Source organism: Acanthopagrus latus, chromosome 4, assembly GCF_904848185.1.
Source record: "Acanthopagrus latus isolate v.2019 chromosome 4, fAcaLat1.1, whole genome shotgun sequence".
NCBI lineage: Eukaryota > Metazoa > Chordata > Actinopteri > Spariformes > Sparidae > Acanthopagrus > Acanthopagrus latus.
Genome location: NC_051042.1, coordinates 27,314,559 through 27,335,629, shown reverse-complemented (window position 1 = coordinate 27,335,629; position 21,071 = coordinate 27,314,559). Strand labels below are relative to the sequence as shown.

The window sequence follows — 21,071 nt, the reverse complement described above, 5'->3', positions numbered from 1 at the left end:
GGGCAGCAAAGTCACATTACCACTGAGCAGCTGCTCTGATGCATTTGAGGGTTGAGTGCCTTCAAAGTCTTATAAGAAAGCTGTAGGAACATAAACTTGTAGACGTGGCAACAGAAGCTAAATTGCAACACCAATGCTGTAATGACAGTGTTGATATTTTGCCTATGTCATATTATATATGTCATATTTCTAAGTGAAGAACATCTGGAGGCCCAATGTGGTGAAACAAAAAAGACCCAGTAAGTCATCATGATGAGACCAAGTGGACAAGTCATTTTCTTTGAAGATGTTAAGTAAAATAACAATCTTTTAGATACTGACACATTATTTCAGATAATTTCTAATAATAATTATTTCAAGATTATCATTATTTTGATATATTTACTCATCACTTCAAGATACTGAGTCATTATTTTAAGGTATTTAGTCATCGTTTAGATATATTAAAACATTATTTTGATATGCCTCGTCATTATTTCAAGCTACTATGTCATAATGTTGAGGCATTTAGTCATTACTGTAATATTTTATTGATCATTTTGATACATTTAGTCATTACTTGAAGATACTTTGTAATCATTTTGTGGTATTTAGTCATTACTTTCAGATACTAAGTCATTATTTTGAGGTATTTGGTTTTAGTTTTGATGTATTTATCCATTGTTTTCAAATTTTAAGTCAGTATTTGAAGATTAATAGGTCATTATTTTGACATCAAGTGATTAGCTTAATATTTCTCATAAAATACGTTGAAGGATCTCGTTTTTCATCTCTTTGCCTGAAATGGGCGATACGAGAATGGAAGCTCTGTTTGTTACTAACAAAGACACATCTTTATCAGAATAAAATGTCTTCTGTGCAAACAGGAAAACGATCGGAATCTGGCACAGCTGGCAAAGAAAAGTATGTGTGATCATTACACAGATGCCATTTGACAGCTGGCCCATTAAAGGGCCACGGGTAGTGCTTTTGTTATTTAACTTTAAATAATAAGAACTGTGAATAACTGCCAATCATTCTGAAATCATGTTACAGTGTTTAAGGTTTTTGAATGTGATTTATCAATGTCCACTAAATTCCATTCAGTATATAATCTAATTGCATAGATATATTATCATCTCTGCTTATACTATGTTGTTTTGGACGTACATTACTGATGCACAGCCAGATAACACTGACTTAACTCTGACTGAAATCAAAGCATACAGGCTGTTCACTGTGATATGATGTAATCCTACCTAACTTAAGTTTCATGTTTCTGCATGCCGTGAAAGAAACAAAAGGTTAGCAAAAGTTCAATCAGTTACATGTACTTTCTCTCTCCTTTCTCAGTTTGCAACTACGTCAGCTGACTGAGGGGGACTCTCACTTCACTTCACCCATCAGAGCGGCCACATTCTGCCGAGATCTCAGCGAGCCAATCGCCTTGTTTCTGCCAGCTTTTAAAGCGGCTCCTTTCTCTGCCGCTCTCAGCTGTCATGTTGCTGTCATACTGATTGCAATCCTTCTCCACCCCGTTCATGCCCAGTTTTTCGTAACCACCAGTGTCCATGGTGTCCTTGCACTGAGCTCGCCAACCCCGCTCCGCATCTCAGCCACGCAGATCTTCCTGCAGGATGGAATGGGGAGCGAGGGGGTCGAGTCGCCACACACTCCTCGCATATTTCTTCAACTTTTTCCTACGCCCCATGTCACATAAATCAATTTGCCTACTCTTTTAATGAAGTCTCTGCCCGACTGAAATGAAACAGGTTGCCACGTCAGATTTCAAAAGCAATAAGACTTGCTTTGGAAGACTGACAGCTAAGACAAGTACAGTAAAGGCAATCAGAAAAAGTATTTCAGGATACTGAAATGAAATGAATATCAGGAGAGTTTTTGGAATACCGGGGAAGCTGCTGCACTAAAACTGTCTGTCTCGAAGCAATCACACAGACAGACCTGAGTACAATAATGCTTAACAACCATAAACCTAATACACAAACAAGCATTCACTTTCACGAGGGTACATGATGGAAATAGATCTGCTTGTGATACCTGCAGCCCTTCTAGAGCAAATTTGCAACAGGAAATAGAGAGATTACATAAACACAATCAGGGAAATAATTTAGGTAAATATTCGTCAAGATGCAAATTGTTCTCGCTCTGTTTGTTTTCTGACAGAATAAGATCCACCGGTTGCATCTACAGCATTATTAAAGTTGCTGATGTATAAAGGCACTGGCAGCGCTCTGTCTGGGTTTCATCATGGTCTGGGTTTAAAGTCTGCAGTAACTAGATGCAAGAGACACAACATGTTTCCTGTTTTAACATTTAAATGAACCCACAATGTTTCATTAACCTTAACCAAAGTTGTTTTTGTTTTTTTGTTTTTTCTGCTGCCTAAACCTAATCATAGGGGATACAAAGGATACAAAAAAGCTGGCTGTCACAACAGCAGAGCTGGGCAGAACATGTTTTCCCGGAGACCGGTTTGAAACTTAATTCCACATGTATAGAATAAAACATTATTGTAGAAGGGAATAACAATGTCAAGTATGGGCTAATGCAAGTGGTGTGTCTTTTCCCTTTGATTTCCACAAAGTCAATTACAGCTTTTCAGAAACTGTGAAGAAACAATAAGCTGAAGTAGCGTGAAGACAGGATTTTCTTTTTATCTACCATGGTGTTTTTCATGATTTCTGCTCAGGTATAGGCTACGCCGGATAACACTGACATAAGAGGGCGAAAACACGCTCAAATAAACAGTGAACTACATAATTAGCTTTCTCATAAAGTAGATATAAGAGAGCCTGAATGTTGCGGCGGGGGGACAAAATGTCTCTCATTCTCCCCACCCCCCCTTTTTTTTTTTTATGACGGACTTTAAATATCAGAATGACAAACTTAATCAAAGATACGTATTCATGAGGAAAAGGACAATAGCACCCTCACCTTTTCATACCTCCTTGCTGCCCCATATCTCTGAAACATCTTTTGCCTGTTCGGTCATAAAAATAGGATGCACTGTGGGAGAAAATTAGATTTTATAGAAAGAGAGATGTATTATTTTCCCATGACAATAGTCCTCCTGTCGCTGCTTAGCATACACACTGACAAGCACATGCACTTCGACACACTCAATTACTGTACAAATTCATTTTCCTCTGAAATACAGACGAACACACAAACATACACACACACACACACTCTGTATCTTCTTATTAAGTCAAGGCCATTCATCTGAAAGAGACGGTTTGGATATATGTGATCGGTAATGAAATCCACCTTAGTTTTCCATCATATTAGTTCTGAAGTGGATCTGACAACGATATGATGATAATATGATAGCAGCGGAGGTGATAATAATCACATTCTCCTCCTCACAAAGATCAAATGAGAACTCAGGAGGAAGCGGCTGGCGCCTCGTGGTGTAGGTATATTTTTACTTCACATTATGAGTCAAATTATTTCATTTGCATATTTGACTGGAGGTGAGATAGTGGTAATGAGAATCTTTTAAATGCAAAGAGAGAGCAAAGAACATGACTGATAGGCCTGTCTATTAGTGAGCATATTCTGCTCTTTAATATTGGATATCAGCTGCACAGCACTCCCTTAGATGATGCTGCATCAACTTTTTTTTTTAATCAGTTGCTATCTGGGGTCATATTGAGTTCATGTCCAGCCACAGCATGAGTTTCTTTTTAGATGGTATGACTACGCGTGCAATATAGTGTTCGACGATATTAAACCAACAATAGGTATGTGACGTTGTTTGAAATTGTCACGGAAGCTTTTGTAAACTTAGACCTCACGAACAAAACCAGTATTTTAGTATCTGTATCAGTATCTCCAGATATTTGGCATATGAAACAGACTTTAAAAAAAAAAAAAAAAAAAAAAAAACATAATTTGGCCAGGGCTATGTATTTCTGCTGTTATATATTCACAGCCTCCTTGCAAAAATACAACAATGTCCTGCTGAGAGAAGCCTGAGGCTGTTTGCATATAATCCAACACTCAATGTAGCACAAATGCAATCTGTTCTGATGGATCAACACGGCAACATGAGGCTTCAGATCTATGCTGAGCTGTAAACCTCAGAGTTCAAGTGAAACGGTTGACTGTGCCATCCTTTTAGTTTTCAGTGAAGTTACAGCTTTGTGTGTTTTGAGCAACTGGAGTTTTTGTTCTTGTGCTTGATTACTCTGAGTTTATACCTAAATCTGAATAACTTAGCATTTGGCCGCTCTCAACATTTCAAGTGCAGTGCTGCAGCAGGAGACAGTTGCTACAGAGGCAGTCTAGTCTGTTAAGCATTTAAAATCAACAGTATTTGCTCTATTAAGGTCTTAACAACATTTTATGTTGACAAATCTTTATATATATATATATATATATATATATATATATATATATATATATATATATATATATATATATATATATATATATATATATATATATAACTAGTACGGCAGCAGAGCTTATAGAAAGATGCAGAATAAAAGTATCTGTTTTCCTTGAAAAATAATGATTGTCAATTAATAATCAAAGAAATTATTGTTATTATTGGTTGTTGCAAGTTTGTGGGGAAAAATGGCTAGTGTTAGCAATGCTAATGTTAGATAGCTACATTAGTATGTTAGGTAGGGCAAAAAAAAAAAAAAAAACTAGCAACCACTTGAAGGGGCAGTGGAGGGAGGAGATGGAATGCCACATTGAGTGAATCTTCAGTGCACTGTGTTGCAGAGATGTCTGCCCCGGCCCATCCTGTGTCTTATCACCACTTTATACCTATACAGATGATCGTCTGATAGTAAAGCCCCACACATTTTCATCTGGGAGATGTATGCAAACAGCAAAATTGCTAGGTTTCACAAGCTCTTGAGTTTTTATTGTAATAAATGACCAAAAAAAAAAAAAAAAAAAGAGTACAGTGAGCAGCAGTTCTCAGGTGAATAGCTCCCCCTTTATGTGGAGATAGTTCGACAGGTTGGCAATTCTTACTGCACCTAACGCTAACACTGTCACTGCTGCGCTAGTCAAGGAGAACTTATTTAAATTATAGTCTTTTTTGCTACTTGAAATCAACATGTATAATTCTCATAATAATCACAGAGTAATTTGCACTTTCTACATCTCAGCTGAGGACATCATGAGTACATGCTGCACATTATTTAAATGAAAGCAGAATTATTATGAGCTTCAACAACATATTCAACATACCATCAACGTGCTATACGCAGCTTTGCAGATGCTTTAATCCAAAGTGCCTGGCAGCTTTTATACAGTATGAGTGCTTACATTCCTGGGAGATGGGCCCGATGGGACCTAGACCCCTCACCCCGACAGTGTTAGCACCGTATTAAACTCAATGAGCTACTGTTCAGCTGCACCACACATCACTTAAGTGGAACATTTCTTTTTTACTTGAAAGCAGGTAGCCTTTGGTACAGACTGCCCTAGATAGTCGCAGACAGCTCACAATGTGCAAATCGCAATGTGGATGTGCAGGCTAGGTATTCAAGAGGACACTCGGTAATGGCATATGAAAAGAAGAAAATGGGTTAGGATTTGTGTACATCAGAATATGCAGGACCCCCTTAGCTCCCAGGGTTGTACCTACCAATGAAGGCATCGAGGTCATGCCATGGTATCTTTTTTTTTTTTTTTTTTTTTTTACCTTGGTTATCATTTTCCATTCAGTTGTTCACTTCACTTAGAATTTTTTCTTTTTTTTCTGTTTTTTTTTTTTAGCCTTGACATGTTAAGGCTCAATCCATGGACACACACTGCATCCAGCATTTATAGGCTGAAAAACATCTAAATCTAAGTCTGAGCAGAAAAAATGAAGAATCAAAATGTCACAACAAATCCCACAAAATGTCTCCTCTTTGACTATATGAATGAGACCCCCCCCCATATAAAAACATGATAGCGTACCCACTAGGGTGCCCTTCCACTGCCCTTCCTCTGCATGCTGGCCACACCGTAACCCTGGTGCACTTTGTATTTTTGCGCTGCTGCCTCTCAAGTATCCTGAGTCTGAACCTGGCTGGCAACACCTCAGCCGGTCTGAGTCTGAGGTGAGAAAGGCCAGTTCACACCATACTGCTCTTTCCCCCTGCATGATCTAGTCTAGACAGATCTTAACAAATAAAATAAGAGCATTAGAAGCACAAAACAAGATTGAGACAGACCGAAAGAAACATTTAAATAAGTTTAAAATAATGGCAAAAAAAACAGACTACACTTTTGCCCCTGGAAAGTTTTAAGAAAAAATAGACAAAAGTTAAGAATGAATAGCACATGAAAACATTTACAGTGTTTGTAAATGAACAGCTTTCAATCTCCCTGGACCTCCAACGAATATTTTGAATTAAAATAAAAGCACTTGTGACAAAGCAAACTCTGTGCACCATTCTAAAGCCTGAATGGGCTTCTTTGAAGTGGGTTTGTAGAAAGGACACGGTTTGTGTAGGACAACACATTCAAGATCAATTTGTCATAAAAGTCCTTCAGTCTGAGGAGATCACCCTGAGACTACTTCTTTTTAGTTTAGGGACAGATAATTATCTATCCATGCCAATAGAAACATACCCACTCATGTAATCTCATTTCTTCAAACTCCTTTTCATCTCTGCCCTTCAACTCTTTACTCTATGGCGTCTGTTTCATTAGTGGCATCTCCTTCAAATTGCTGTATTACATAAATTATGTTCATTTCAGAAAAACTCAAAATGACAAAGCACAAAATTGAAGCAGACAAGAGTGTCTGATTCAGATGACCTGCATGACTGTGGACTGTGAGCAGGATCAAATCCACACGACCAGGAGAAGAACATGAGAGCTCCAGCTGGGTTCATATCCAGCCTTCTTGCTGTGAGGTGACAGTGAAAACAACTAAGCCAAAGTGCCATCTTTATTTATCATACAATGTTATGAAATTATCATCGTTGACTAAAGCATCTCCTTCTGTCGCAGCCAACAAGTACATCAGACTACAGGAGGCGAGGAGGAAGATGAAACTTGGCAGTGTGGACAGCTAAGCATGTGTGGAAGCTGACGCATTAAACTGTATGAGAACATCCGTATTCTCATATTGTCCAGTGCTGAAGTACTGTATTCACCTCAACAGAGTGCTCTGTTTTAGCTCCTGTTTCTTTAAGCCCCCCCACCGAATACCCAGCCTGCTGTGATTGGTCATCTCAGGCACGCCTGAGCCAGCCACACTCGCCATGTCTCTGGTCGGCTCTGTCATGTTTTCAGCTTCGGGTTAGCTTTACTTGTACCGTGACTATAGGCATAAATGATGAAGAGGTGTGATATGACGATATACCACGCTGTCAAGAAGTCACAGAGTGAGAGGCTGCCAGCACACGAGGCGTTTCACGAGTAGTGTTTTCTGTGGGAGAGAGGAGCTCCCATTGTCGCAGTCCGTGTGCTTCTCAACTTTCAAGACCCTTTATATACACAAGAACCTACCGAACACAATGAATGACTGAATGAAAAAAATAATAAAAAGTATGATAAGTCTACAAAAGCAGGCATCAGAGGGACAACATACAGAGAAATGTGGCATCGATTTTGCTTTTGAATGACAATGTATGTCACTATAGCCTGCATAGAATGTCCCTACATTAAAACACATAAAACACATTAAAACCTCCAGTCTTGCAGGTTCAGTCTGCATTATAATGGACTTTTCTCGCTGCAGACATTTTTATTTGTCAAATACGTGGAACGAATAATGGCCATATTCAGTTGTAGCTGTTCCGGTTGCAGCACCCCCGGTATTGAACATACTGGCTCCCTGACACACTTAAATGGACCAAAGCCTTCATTGCTGTGATTAGTTACACCCGTGCTTTTAGTGCTGTGACAAAGCAGAATGTCAGCTGTGAGGAAGACAGCCCTTTTTACAAAATGCACTGCCAGTGAGTTTTGTTTTGTTTTTTTCTTGTAAATTGGGCAACACAAGGAATTCATGGTCATTAACAAAGCATGCTGTCTAAATCTGGCGGACAAGTAAGGGCTCTTCCAAATACATTAGGTAAAAGAGACTGTTTGAGCTGCTGGGAAAGAGCAAAGTAGAAAGTAGAGCACTGAGTTGACTTTTGCCTGGGAAAATCAATAGAACATACTACATCCCCCTGGGCCGAGGCAAACTTCTAGATCACCAGGAATTTTACATCATTTGTCATATTTCTAATGTGCTTGTTGTAAATATGTGCTGCAGACAAAATCAAATCATGGTGTGAAGGTCAACTGTGAAAAAATGAACAATGGTATAAACCATATTAAAATACACCTCCTCAATAACATGAGCGGCATGGGAGCAATGACCACTCCTTCATACACACAGCCGGAATAAGACGGAAAATTGGACAGGAGACGAAACCAACAAAAGCAGAAGAGACAATCCAGCAGAGACGATGGAGAAAAACACAAGCCAACCAAATCACAAAGAAGCATGCACAAACAGAAATATATATTGAAAGAGCGGCGGAGAGTAATAACAAGTGTCAGCGAGGCAGACAAACAGAGAAAGTTCTGGAAAAGGAGGAATCAGATGATGAGCAAAGGGACGAAAGTTTGTGTTAGTTTCATGCCACAGTGCGTGACTCAGAGCGGCCCAATGATTCACCCTGCGGTTTCAGCCTCGAACCCACCGAAAGGTCAAAGCTCCTTTCAAACTACCTGTAACCACCTCTTCCTGTCTATACCACAGTTTCTGTGTCAAGATATGTGTGTGTTTGTGTGTGTGCGCAGCTTGTACCCGAATGTGTGTTTACAAGGGTGTGTGTGCTTACCGCGTTTCCGACAGCAGCGGGAAGTGCCCGTTCCTCCCGCTGCAGCCAGGACTGGAGTCACCCTGAAGCACAGAGTCCCTATTGTGACAGAAGACATTGGCCAACATGGACAGACTAAATGCCACCTTGCCTGCTGTTTATAGGTGTGAAAGAGTGTGTGTGTGTGTGTGTGTGTGTGTGTGTGTGTGTGTGTGTGTGTGTGTGTGTGTGTGTGTGTTTGTGCCGCTGTCAAAAACACCAGTTCTAGAGCACTTGTATTACTGCTGTGGGACTACTTCTAGAGATTACACATTCTTCCATTGACTCCCATAGCCGGTGACAGTTAGGGTGATAACTGCCGAAGCTGTGAAGGAGAAGCTGTGTATTTGGCGATTCATGGTTATTATACTCCTTTTGACTTATATGGTCATTACTGTCAATGATACAAGAGGTTAGAGCCGGCTCCTTAGAAAAACTCAGTTTGCCTGGGAAATCATCTGAGCCGGACGTTTTCATTTCGATCAGCTTGGTTTGCTTCTAAAACACTTTAAACTTCTTGCGACATTAAATACTCCTGGTGTATTTAAATGTACATTTTTGTAATGTTCTAAAACATTGTATATGTTTTAAAAACAAGGCATACATATGTGTGCAGAACCAGGCAATTTACTCCCTCCTCTAATGCCTAGAGAAGCATCTGCTTTTCTGAGATTTTTTTCCAGTGTGTCATGTCACAATTGCGCCGGAGAATAGCAAAACAGTGGGAAGCAGTATGGAGGTGATTTACATTGTGGTTACTTTTTATAGGTTTTCCCTTCAGTCTCTCTTTCAAAGTCAGTTCTGACTTAACAAAGTGCTAGGATGGAAAAGTATACACACGCCAGTCTTCAGCACCTGTCCATGCATTTTGCTAGCAAAGGGGCAATAATTAGTGTGTCACGCAGGCGTCACCTTTCAGTCACTGCCGATTGGAGTTGAAGCGGATAAATACTTGTGACTGCTGAAGTGTCACTTGACATGGGAATTGTTGCCAATTGTACCAGTTACCACTGACAGAAGCCAGATGTTAATGCATCTTTTGTATGTTGTGGAAAAGGTATTATTGCTGCTCGATCCACTAAGTTTTCTCAATCAACAACACGTTTGGAGGCTCTTGGAGTCAGCTGTACTCATTTTAGCGCCCAACTGCCACAATTTGCTTAAGAAATAGAACAGCTGCTTGGTGTCATAAATTGATATGTTACTGATATGTTTAGATTCAGTGTGACCCACACTAACTCATTAAAGCATAATATAAATGCATGCAGAAATTGTAGAAAAAAGAAAAAATGTATATATTTTCCTTCAGTATGTGTAAATTGCACACAGGAATTGCTCACAGGCAATCTGGCAAATTTTTTGTGATGCCAATTTTCCAAAATGTAAACAAAGGTGCTTCAAAAAAATGTGCTCAGAGCTATCTCACTGACCTTACAGTGACCTTGAACTTCCTGTTTACATCCACTGTAGTTCACAAAAACTTGACTAGGCATGATTATGCCCCAGATAAAAATAAGATATATGATAAAAGGAGTCACAGAATCCATTGATATGAACGTTTTTGCACTGTCAATATTTTTGTGATATCACTGAGGCTCAGAATGTCCCACTGACATTGTTGTGATATTTCTGGAACAATGAACAAACAGCAGTTGTCTCGATTTTGTCTGAGGGGGCCCCACAGTGTCAGACTTTGAAAACCCCTGCTCCAGGGTAACTCTGTTTTCTCTGTCTTTTGGAGTCTTGAGTCAAAGAGTTTCACAGAGGCAAAACAAACAGTGACTAAAACCAGGGCAATAAACAACCCTGCAAAGGCACCAACATCACGTGTATCATCATCTTCACCCTCCACTGCCACAACATTGCCATCAAAACTGACATAATTAACACTTTTCCACTTACCTGGTCACATCCCAAAGTGTGTTATGAATCCACAGAGAGGACTTGAACTGAATAAAGCTGAGACGACCATTGTTTTTTTGTTTTTTTCTTACTGTTATCCAATCTAAAGCATAATTGGTTGGGTTTCTGAACCAAGTCCATCCCATCAGTAGAGGCTACTCAAAGTTAAACCCCGCCAGCTCACTGCCCCACTGCCTCAGTGGTTAGAGTGCCAGGTCATTGGTCAGTTGGTTGATACAGGTGACCCCCATGTGATGGAGGTCTAACAGGGAAAGAAGGTTGTTTGCAAGGTGGATGAGGTGTCGCAGAGTGAAATGCATCAGTGAAGGCAGTTTAAGAGGATGTGGATTAATAGGAAGGCTGCTGTGTGTGTGTGTGTGTGTGTGTGTGTGTGTGTGTGTGTATGTGTGTGTGTAGACTGTAGAATTGGAAATGGAAGACTGAAAGCGGGGAGGCATAGTTTCACTTGTATTTGCTCATTCCGTTGACTTTATAATTTGACGGCCGAAGCTTGTTTTCATATGGAAAACAAGCTGGCTGGCATCAAATATTCTGTACAAACTGATTTATTCAGAAATCCCTTTGGTTAATAAGTAAAGACATGCTTAATTAATAACCAATCCACAGGCTTAAAATTCACAATGTTTTTAAGGCTATATCACGATACATGTCCCTTTTATATTTTGTTGCTGAAATATTTCTAAAAAAATACACTGATAAGTGATAAGTGATCAGGCAGCTCTATAAGGTATAGTTGGAACCAATACACATGAAGTTAAAATACAGTAAATCGTATAAAACTTACATATTGTATATTTTGAATACACAGTGATGAAATGTAACTAAGTATAATTTTCTGAACTACTTTACTTTATTAAAGTTTTGAGGCACTTTTCTTGAATATTAACATTTTCTGGCACGTCTAGTCTTCAACTCCACTACATTTATTTCATTACTTTGGTGACTAGTTACTTCGCAGATTCAGATTATTCAGTGTTAAGCAGTTATTACCTTTGACATTTCACCAAAGATAGATAGTGCTGAGGGCTGGAACACTGAGTGAGACCACAGACTGAGAACGTCTCAGAACGAATGTTAGGTAAGAACGAAAGTATTACATTTTTGAATACATCTGTCATAAATCAGACAGAAAAATCATCAATACTGATAATTGAAAAAATGCTGGATCTCATCCAAGATCATTAACTAGGCTGATGATCCGTCAAATATCACAATACTTTTGGCAGTATTGGACTCTGTATCGATTTTGCAACACTACGGTAGCAATGAAGAATGGTACTTTATAAAATATTAACACAATGACATTTATTGTAAATAATCACCCGTAACTGGATATGATGACTAAGTGGGTATAGGGGAGTATTAGAACAAGTAAAATAGTAATATTGCATCGCTTTACTGTAATGGAGCCCTTTAAAAGCAGGAGAAGACACTTCCCGTATCACAATATAATGGTTCAGATATATATCGATATAGTGCCCAGCCCTTGTCAAGAGAACAAAATGAAAAAAAAAAGGATGAGTAGGAGGAAGAGGAGGAATGACTGAGCAAGATGCTCAGCTGCTGTATGTGCCTTGTATTCAAGCAGAATATTGAACATGCTTCTTTACTCCAATCCTGAAACCCTTCATTAATTTTCTCTGCTGTCTCTTCTGTTTCGATCATTCACCCTCTCCACTCTTCGTTCCTCCTCACATTATTCCTCTCACCCTCGCACACTGCACCTTGAGTGTGTGTGTGTGTGCTTTTGGACATATTCGATAAATTGGAGTGTGCATGTGTATGTTTCTAAATGCAAAAGATGGGCGTGCGTGTGCATAACATATAAACTATGTGTATATTTCTGTGTTTGTGTGTGTGTGTGCATGCTTTCTTGCGTGCCCGCTTGCAGCCATGCGACTATATGAAAGCAAAGTTAAAGCCGCATGCAGGGCAGATGACCTCAAGCCAGAGACCGCTGTGTTCGGTTCAGCCTCACAGCTGAGAGGGGAGAGACCCCAGCTGACTCACTTCATACACCCACCCACACACCCACACACACACACACACACACACACACACAAAAACCCACACTGCTTCATCACGCAGTGGTGTGTGTGGTTCAGAGGGGCAGGCGAGGAGGAAGGAAAACATGGAGGATGAGAGGACAGCATGAAAGAAGGAGGAGAAATAAGGAGGGAATAGAAAGTGCGGCGCCTGGTCATTTCAGATAAAAAAGGATGAGACACGGGAAAAGACATTGAAATGGTGTGATTGAGAGAAGGAGGGAGACGGAGAGCTGAAGCTTGTGTTTGTTCCCTTGTGCGGGCAACAACATGTTCTGCCCTCTAGTCCAATAACTGGTCTGTTGGATGCATCCAAATTGAAAAGCATACGAGTGCATCTACCTTATTATGTGCATCTCTCTCCGTCTCTCTCTTCTCCCTGCCTGAACCTCCCCTCTCGCTGTCTTAATTTTCTGTTTTGTTTCTTCTGCCATCTGTCCTTCCCCTTTTCTTTTATCTCATCTTCTCTCCTCCATCCCCCCTTCTTTAAGTGTAAATTATGACTACTTAAATGCTACTCAGCCTCAACCCATTGCCGTTCTCTTCTATTTCAGCATTTTTTCCACGAAAATGCAGAGTCTCCCTTTAGATTGTGCTGAGCAAGATGGGAATTGGTATTGACTTATCTTTACCTCTGCACATATTGTTCTATTTCCCCTGTACTGTCCTAGTAGAAAGACATGGTCCAGGGTTTCCTACTAGTTTTTATACAGGGCAGTTTGGAGTCTGGAGTTTTGTGTTTACAACTAGCCAACCATCTTGTCAGCTGTTAAAAGTCCACTTTGTAAGAAAGTTGATTGCTGTGTCTCACTTTCGCCTCGCCAAATACTGACTGACTCAATGGTCAGCTGTTTTACAAACCTTCAAGATTCTGTAAAGAGCCATTTGGCAACAAAGTGGAGCCAGGACAGAGCAGATTTTGGACACTCAGCAGTGATAACAATGACAAAGTGTGAAAGATAAGAGCTGCAACTAACAATGCTTTTCGTTAACCAGTAATCACTGGTCTACAAAACATCCAAAAAAGATATTAAAATTGCTCCAATTAGATTCTTTTCAACACGACTCTTCATTTTCTGTCATATAAGTCCTTATATTTAACATGCTGGAACAGCAAATGTTTGATATGATTTACTGCAACAGCTCGACCTGCCAATCAAGCAAACTATGACACCAGTCTATAAAGCTGAAGAAATATATGTATATATAGTAAAATAGGGTTGGTATTTGGACAGAGCCAACAGAAGACATATGACTCAAATATCTACTATATTTCTCTAGAATTGTCTTCTTCAGGTTTAACAAGAATCGCATGGATAACACTATGCATACTGCACATACATGTAATATATGCAGACAAGTGAAAAATCCCTAACCCCTCAATTTGGTTATTTTTCAACGTATATGTACCGAGTGCTCCGTCTTGCAGTTAAAAAACTTGAAACCTGCCTATCTGATATAGACTGGTTTAGCCTATAGGCTTATTTATCATCAAGCTCTGGCATGAGGTTTAATGAGAATAAAACGAGGTGAATCGTACTCTATAGCTTTCACTCCTCAATCTGACTGAACACCGATTGGAGATTTCTGAGCTATGTCCGAGTCTGTAGAATCCACATCATGCGTAGAGAAGCTTTCCCTGGTGGCTCATGGCTCAACACCTCACTAAGAAACCATGTCGTTCTGTCTGTTAATTTGTCACCTGTCTGTTCGTTAAAATACAGACACAGGGTACGGGTTTATATTTCCCGTTGTGCTGCTGCTCAAGCTGCATCTTCAGGGACACTCAGCCGTGGTGGTTTCTGCTTCCCCCTCCCTGCTTAAGACCCGTCTTTTCTCACTCTCCCATCCATCTTTCTCTCCACTTTCATCTATCTCTCTCCATCTCTCCCTCTCTCCCCGGTAGCCCGGGCTAATTGTTACATCGCTCTGGCACTAAAGCCATCCTGTGTGGGAAGCGTGGCTGGCCGCCGCTGGGTGTAACGTGGCATGGGGGGATGGGGAATTGAACAAGCATTGGCCGTCAGAGCTGGTTAGCTTCACAGACCTGTCACATCTACACACACAATACAACCTGTTTACTACCCGGGCCCCCTGCAATTACCAGCATCCCAGCAGGGGCCGAGCCGGCGCCTGGGGAGAACTAACACTAACAGCGGAGAGGGAGGAAGAAGAAGAAGAAGGAGGGAGAGAGGGAGGGAGAGCCCCATTAAGAGGCTGAGGCAGGGTGGTGTGTAAGTGACAAATCCTAGAGGGACAAGCATTGGGGGGGAGCACATGTGTGTGTCTGTGTGTGTGTGTGTGTGTGCATGCTTTTCGCCTGCATAGTCTGGTGCAATAGATTTGGTGCTAAAGGAGGGGCTGCAGACGATGGTGTTGGACTGCAAACAAAGCAGAGCAGAAGAAGAAACGGATTCAGCAAATGAAGAGCAGGTAGTGGCTGTTTAGCGTTATAGGGCCCTTGGAAAATCAGCCTTTTTCTATTAGACTATAAACCTACCATTAAAATGATTGAATCAATGGGGGAAGGAACTGTCCGCGCAATAAACCGATGCAACGGATGGACAGGGAGTTTAGGGTGCTGGGAATGTAAAAAAGAAACCGTATGGAAGTATCGACGTGTTGGGTCTACAGTTGAATGTGCGTCAACCTGTCGCCATGACCTGGCCCCTGACTCACAGGGACAGTGGGGCAGTGAATCAGGCAGCAGCACGGGGCCCCTACAACACAACACTGCTTCTCACAGTTGTCAACAGAAACTGTGTAAAGATGTCTGAATTGGAGAGGTCATCGTCATTTCCGCTAGTCATTTATACTAGGCGCCGTCAAATCACACGATGTGACGGAGCTAAAGAGTGAACAAATGTTGAAGATGTCTCACTCATGTCTCTCGGCTAATAATACGACTTCAAAGTTGTGATTTTTCCATCTTTGCTTCAATCTTTTCTTTTTTTGTTTTAGAGTGGATGGCTACTTGAGAAACAGTGGGTTAGGGAGCCCGTACCACCTGGACTAACTGTTACAAAACTCTTGATATGTCCCACAGACTTCACTTTATTCCAAGGAGTATCTGACGAAACAGTTTTTATTTGTTCTTAACTGACTCTCACTGGTGGAGTAAACACACCTGCGTTATCCACACAGTCAACCAACAGCACACCAAAGGCAAAAGAGATTTAAAATTGTGATTTTTATTTATTTATTTATTTTTACGTGTTGCACTCTCTTATCACTCTCTGCTATTTCCTCTTCCCCGCCTAATCCTCCAACCATGCTTTTCATCCCTTCCACCACAAGTCATCAGATACTCCTGGAAGCCATTCCCACCTGAAATCTCATCATCCATCCAATCTGTCTTTCATCTTTCCCCCTCCAATCTCTCCATCTCTCCCCCATCTCAGTCGTCTCTAACGGTGGGAATGGCGGCAGTGATAGTCGGCTGTGGTCTAGAAGTGGACCTCTTTCTCCCTCGCCCACTTACACTGCACATCTACGCGGATGGACTTGATGGCAGCCACCCCCACCCCGTTGTCGGCCTTGCAGTAGTAGCGACCCCCCTGCACCCTCTGGATGCCCTCGATGCGCAGCGTCTCGTTGTAGATGGATGTTTCCTGGAACTTGTCCGATGCACTGCCTGCCGTCTTCGTCCACCGTACCTGGAGAGGAGAGGAGGAAATGTTGAGTTGACAAAGATGCTGTCAGGTGAAAGCGAGGCATTCTGAAGGACAGAATTAGTCAAAGTGTCAAAGTAGTAGCATAAAGTAGTATTAGAAAATTGCAACAGAGAGAAAGACTAGGAAAAGACATTTTGATTTTCAAAATCAATATTACGTTGTCGGGGTAAAATGCAAATCGGTAGTGAGATCCAGAGTTAACAAAACTGTCTTCAACGTGTCACACTGCATAGCATGCTCAGATTATGAAAAAATGTGGCAGCTGTAACCACAATCAACAGTGATGTGACAGTGTGTGGACACATCCGGGAGTGCACTTCTAACTCACTGCGAGCAGAGTGAGAAGTCAAACTCAACTGTCTGCTCAATAAAAAAAAACGACAGCATCATACATTTTAGAAAATGCCTGAAAAAGGACATATATTAGTTATTAGTTAGAACCATTCGTATTTTAAGAGAACATTTCCAAAAAAGAGCCGACACATCGGCCCGGTTTGAATTCCAAGAGCAGTGGCCCAGCAGTGGTGTTCGTCCAAACAGGTGCAGCTGGGAAGTGTTTGCATGGTAACCGGTTAGGTCTACAAAAGCTGGGAAACTGGGAGGCATGTGTCCTTCTGACCAACAATGATGCATTCTGTTCTTTAATTCATTGGCCCTGTTGTTGAAACCACCTCCCTAACCTTGATTTGTGTTGGTCTGTGTGCCTCCAGACAACCTTTTTTCCTTGTCAGTTTGTTAGGAAAGAGAATTACTGGCGAAAAATGTAACACAAACTTTCAATTAATATGACGGACAGCCAAGATGGTACTCTCAAAATATAACTGAAAAATACACCAATGCTTAACAAAGAGACGGCAACACGCTGAATCCTAAACCTTTTCTGCGTACGTCATGTTTAGAAACACTTCATGGTCTTTAAAAGAGTGGCTGTCGAAATGTGTCTGCATGAGGCGACTTAAATGATAGAAAACATAAAGAGGGAGCGCGAGAGCGAGGCGGATGGGGAGAAGCTCCATTTCACTGGGCAGGTCATTAAATTTTTTGGATAACTAATCAAAATCATAAATGCAGCTACGTCTATTTTTTTTTTTTTTTTTTTTCCAGCTCGCTGATAAAAATCTCCATCTGCTCCATAGAGTGGAAGTTAATGCCACTAAGCGCCGTACTCGTGGGCTCCATGGTGCTGAACTCGGTCCACTAAGAGTTTTGACAAACTCTATATGGCTTTTTCACGCTTCAATTATCCCATCAAGCCGTGGGAACGCCGCGCGGCTGACAGCTACATGATACTTTCGCTCGACTAATCAAATGCACAAACACTCACACACACACACACACACACACACACACTTCACAGACATGAAAGCCTGTAAACTCATCAACACTGAAATGTTTTCTCACTCTCGTGTGTGTTTTTGTTTGTGTGTGGGTGGGTGTGCGACTGAGTGTGTACAGTCCATTAATCCCTATTAACCCTTCGGTCTGTTATCAACATCGACAAGACTATCAACCGCGTCCTGTTGAGGAGGTCAGAGAGGATAATGGGCAAAAGTCACTGATACGGTGTGTGTGTGTGTGTGTGTGTATGTGTGTGTGTGTGTGCGCTTGTGTATGCGCACATGCAAATGTTTGTGTGTAGAAGTGTGTGTATTTCCTGCTTTCATGCACTGGTGTCTGTTCATGTTCCTGGATATGTACACAGTATCTGCGTACATATTCCCTCCTGCGTCCATGTGCGTGAGTCGGTGTGAGTGTGTGTGAGTGTGTGTGTGTGTGTGTGTGCATGTGTGTGTTGGTTAGAAAGCAGGTTATATGGATTAGCAGATTACCAGGGTCTGTGTAAACGCTCCCTGTCTGTTTATTCAGCTCTGTTTGTGGGAGGGATTTGCAAGAGGCAGGCTGCCATTGATCCAACCAGCCAAGGTGAGCAATGAACCGAACCCTGTCTCTCCATGGTTTAGTGAGCCCAGTTTGCATGTGTGCGTGTGTGTGCTTGAGTTTGGGCCTCTGCGAGGGGGGACAAAAAAGGGGGGGAGTGAGCGTGAAGTGTGCATCTGTGTTCTCCAGCTTTTCAGCCTCTCCATTCAAGGATTAAAAGATGAGTGAAAAATCTTACAAATACCGGACATTTCGTCTGCTTAGGCTTTGGAGAGGAAGCATTTAAAGAGTCACTCAAAGGATCAGGAATGTTAAGATTCTAGGTTCAAGTTTGGAAGAACTGTAATGGTGAGATAATGTGATAGGAGCTCTGGAGCGATGGTAGTAAAATAATAGCATGTCAGTTGAAATCCGATTGTTTACTGACATTGTCTCTTTTTTGAACGCGAGATCAGGATGATGAGTCGCACTCAAGAGATTACAGAAAGTCGGCGGGGGTGAAACTAGGATATGCGTTGATACGGAGTATTGTTATATAAGGAGATCCCTGGGGGTAAAAAGGCACGAGGGGAGTATGCAAGCATGCGGGGAAACAGTGAGACACAAAGTGCGCGAAGAAAGAAAAAAAGAGCGCGAGCCGGTGAGGAACAGGAAGCAAGAAAATAATGCATGCGTAAGTGAGATATACTTTTTCTTTTCTTTTCTTTCCAGCGAGTGAGAGTGAGAATGAGAGGGAATGATATACACGGTATCGCTGGCAGCTGTGTGATGGGGAGAGAAAAAAAAAAAGTGCATCACACTCGGAGTCGCTACACCGGGGAGGCAGATGAAGCGAAATAGAGAGAGGTGATATTGCGAATAAAGGGGGATATTGTGTGCGATGCAGATGACAGCCAGGCGGGCGGATGGAGCCTGTATCTGCCTCAGACACCGGCAGCTTAAAACCATCACCTGCGCTCCCTTTCTCTGACCTCCTTCGCTCTCCCTCTATGCCCCTTTCTTCTCTCGCGCGACGCTGCTCTATTTTTTTCCACTCGGGGTCCCGACAGATTGGTCTGGTATATCTCTCTCGGCCCTTTTTCTCTCTCTCCCCCCTCTCATCTCATCCCTGCCTGGGCGCTTTTCTCTTCCCTCTTCCCTTTTTGTATTCCTCTGCAAGAAAGCCAAACAGGCGCTTGTCATCAGATCTAAACGCACATCCGTTTACACACATTACAAAAAAAAAAAAACACACACACACACACACACACACACACATTCCCCCAGACTTTTCACACACACATACACACTCTCGTGCTGGGAGATGAAGATGCATCTGTGGAGCAGGAGCCGTTTTTTCGTAATAGCTCTTACATTTGGTTAGAAGTGTAAGGCGGAGGGAAGGTTTGGGATCCCTTGGGATCCGGCTCGACATGAAGCACAGCAGGTTTTTGTTCGCTGTTATTTTTTTTTTTTTGTATTCAGCTGGGGAGCTGTATGCTGTCGAGGACACAGATGTTTCAACAGGAGAACAGCGCAGAGAGAAGGAGAAGAAAACAGCCTTGTCAGAGTGTTTGTGGGAGGAAGTTAGGGACCACTTTGTGTTCGTGCTTTTATTGGATTGGCGCTATCAGGCCCTACTCAAACTGTGGTTATTGAGGAATCCACTAAAATACTGACCGAAGCCCAGTGGTCCAGTAAACATTCCATTAGCGGTCGCACGCTGTCTCAATAAATCCCTTTACATTTGTTTCAAACAGATGCATTGCAGTTTCTGCATGGAGTAAGCCTTACAGTAAACAGTAATAATGTATCCTTTGCGCTTTCGTAAGTACGTTTGAGTCTGCAGTTTATTCCCCCACCTATCATGCACATTTTCAAGATATCGCTAGGCGTCATGCGGTTGCCGTCTCCGGCGCTGACTTGAAGTTTCAACCCAGAAAGTTCCGTGAAACACAGCTCATCGCATTCAACGGCTGAGGCTGGAATCAGTTTCCCTTCTGCCGCATTCACAATGCAGCAGAGATGTTTTGGATGAGTTGTTGTGAGCACTATTGTGGCCGCCTGCTGTTTATGTGAATCAGATAAACAGACTTTATCTGCATTGTCAACCATGTTGCGCCCTGACAAGTAAGTAAACACGTTCTTCGGAGCAGCTCACGGCATCTCCAGCCTCAGCGAGTGTGCCGCACCACACAACACGAGTTGATATTTTAACAGCACACCCAGATCTGCAGGCCTCACTGTAACAGATAGCCACACCTGGCTAAATCCACCACAATCCAATACAACAACCCCGCAATAAAACCTGACTTCATGAAGCTCATAACATTCGTTTTTTTGTTGTTGTTGTTGTTGTTGAGACAGTGGACAAAATATTACATACGCCTTTTTTCGATTCTCAGCCCTCAGAGTGATCGACTCGAATCAACACTTCTCTGGCACACCGTCTAAAACGAGTCAACATTACGAGCTTCATAAACGTGGGCTTTAAGAGCTCTCGTATTGGATTACGTTTGATTTGGCTGTGTGCGCCTAATAAACTGGCTACGCGCTCAGGCTTCAAAATCAAAATATTGAATATCTGGTTTGGATTGCCGGGGAAGGAGAGAAGCTAATTATGCGCGATGAATATGGACCCGAGAAGGAGAAGCTATGCTCGGGAAGAAATGACGTACAGCTGCAGTGTGGAGAGAAGAGAAAGAGAAGAGAAGAGAAAGAGAAGAGAAAAAAAAGTTTGTGCTTCTTTAGGTGAT

General features: G+C 41.8%; 1 protein-coding gene across 2 annotated transcripts in view; it reads right to left on the bottom strand.

Moving 5' to 3' along the window:
• The window catches only part of LOC119018622 (MAM domain-containing glycosylphosphatidylinositol anchor protein 1), a 211,433-nt gene that overhangs the window by 97,986 nt on the left and 92,376 nt on the right, over positions 1-21,071 (bottom strand). For both annotated transcript variants that reach the window (XM_037096435.1, XM_037096436.1), the window contains one exon: positions 16,266-16,440. In XM_037096435.1, the coding sequence (XP_036952330.1) occupies positions 16,266-16,440 (175 nt within the window). The remainder of the gene's footprint in view (positions 1-16,265; positions 16,441-21,071) is intronic.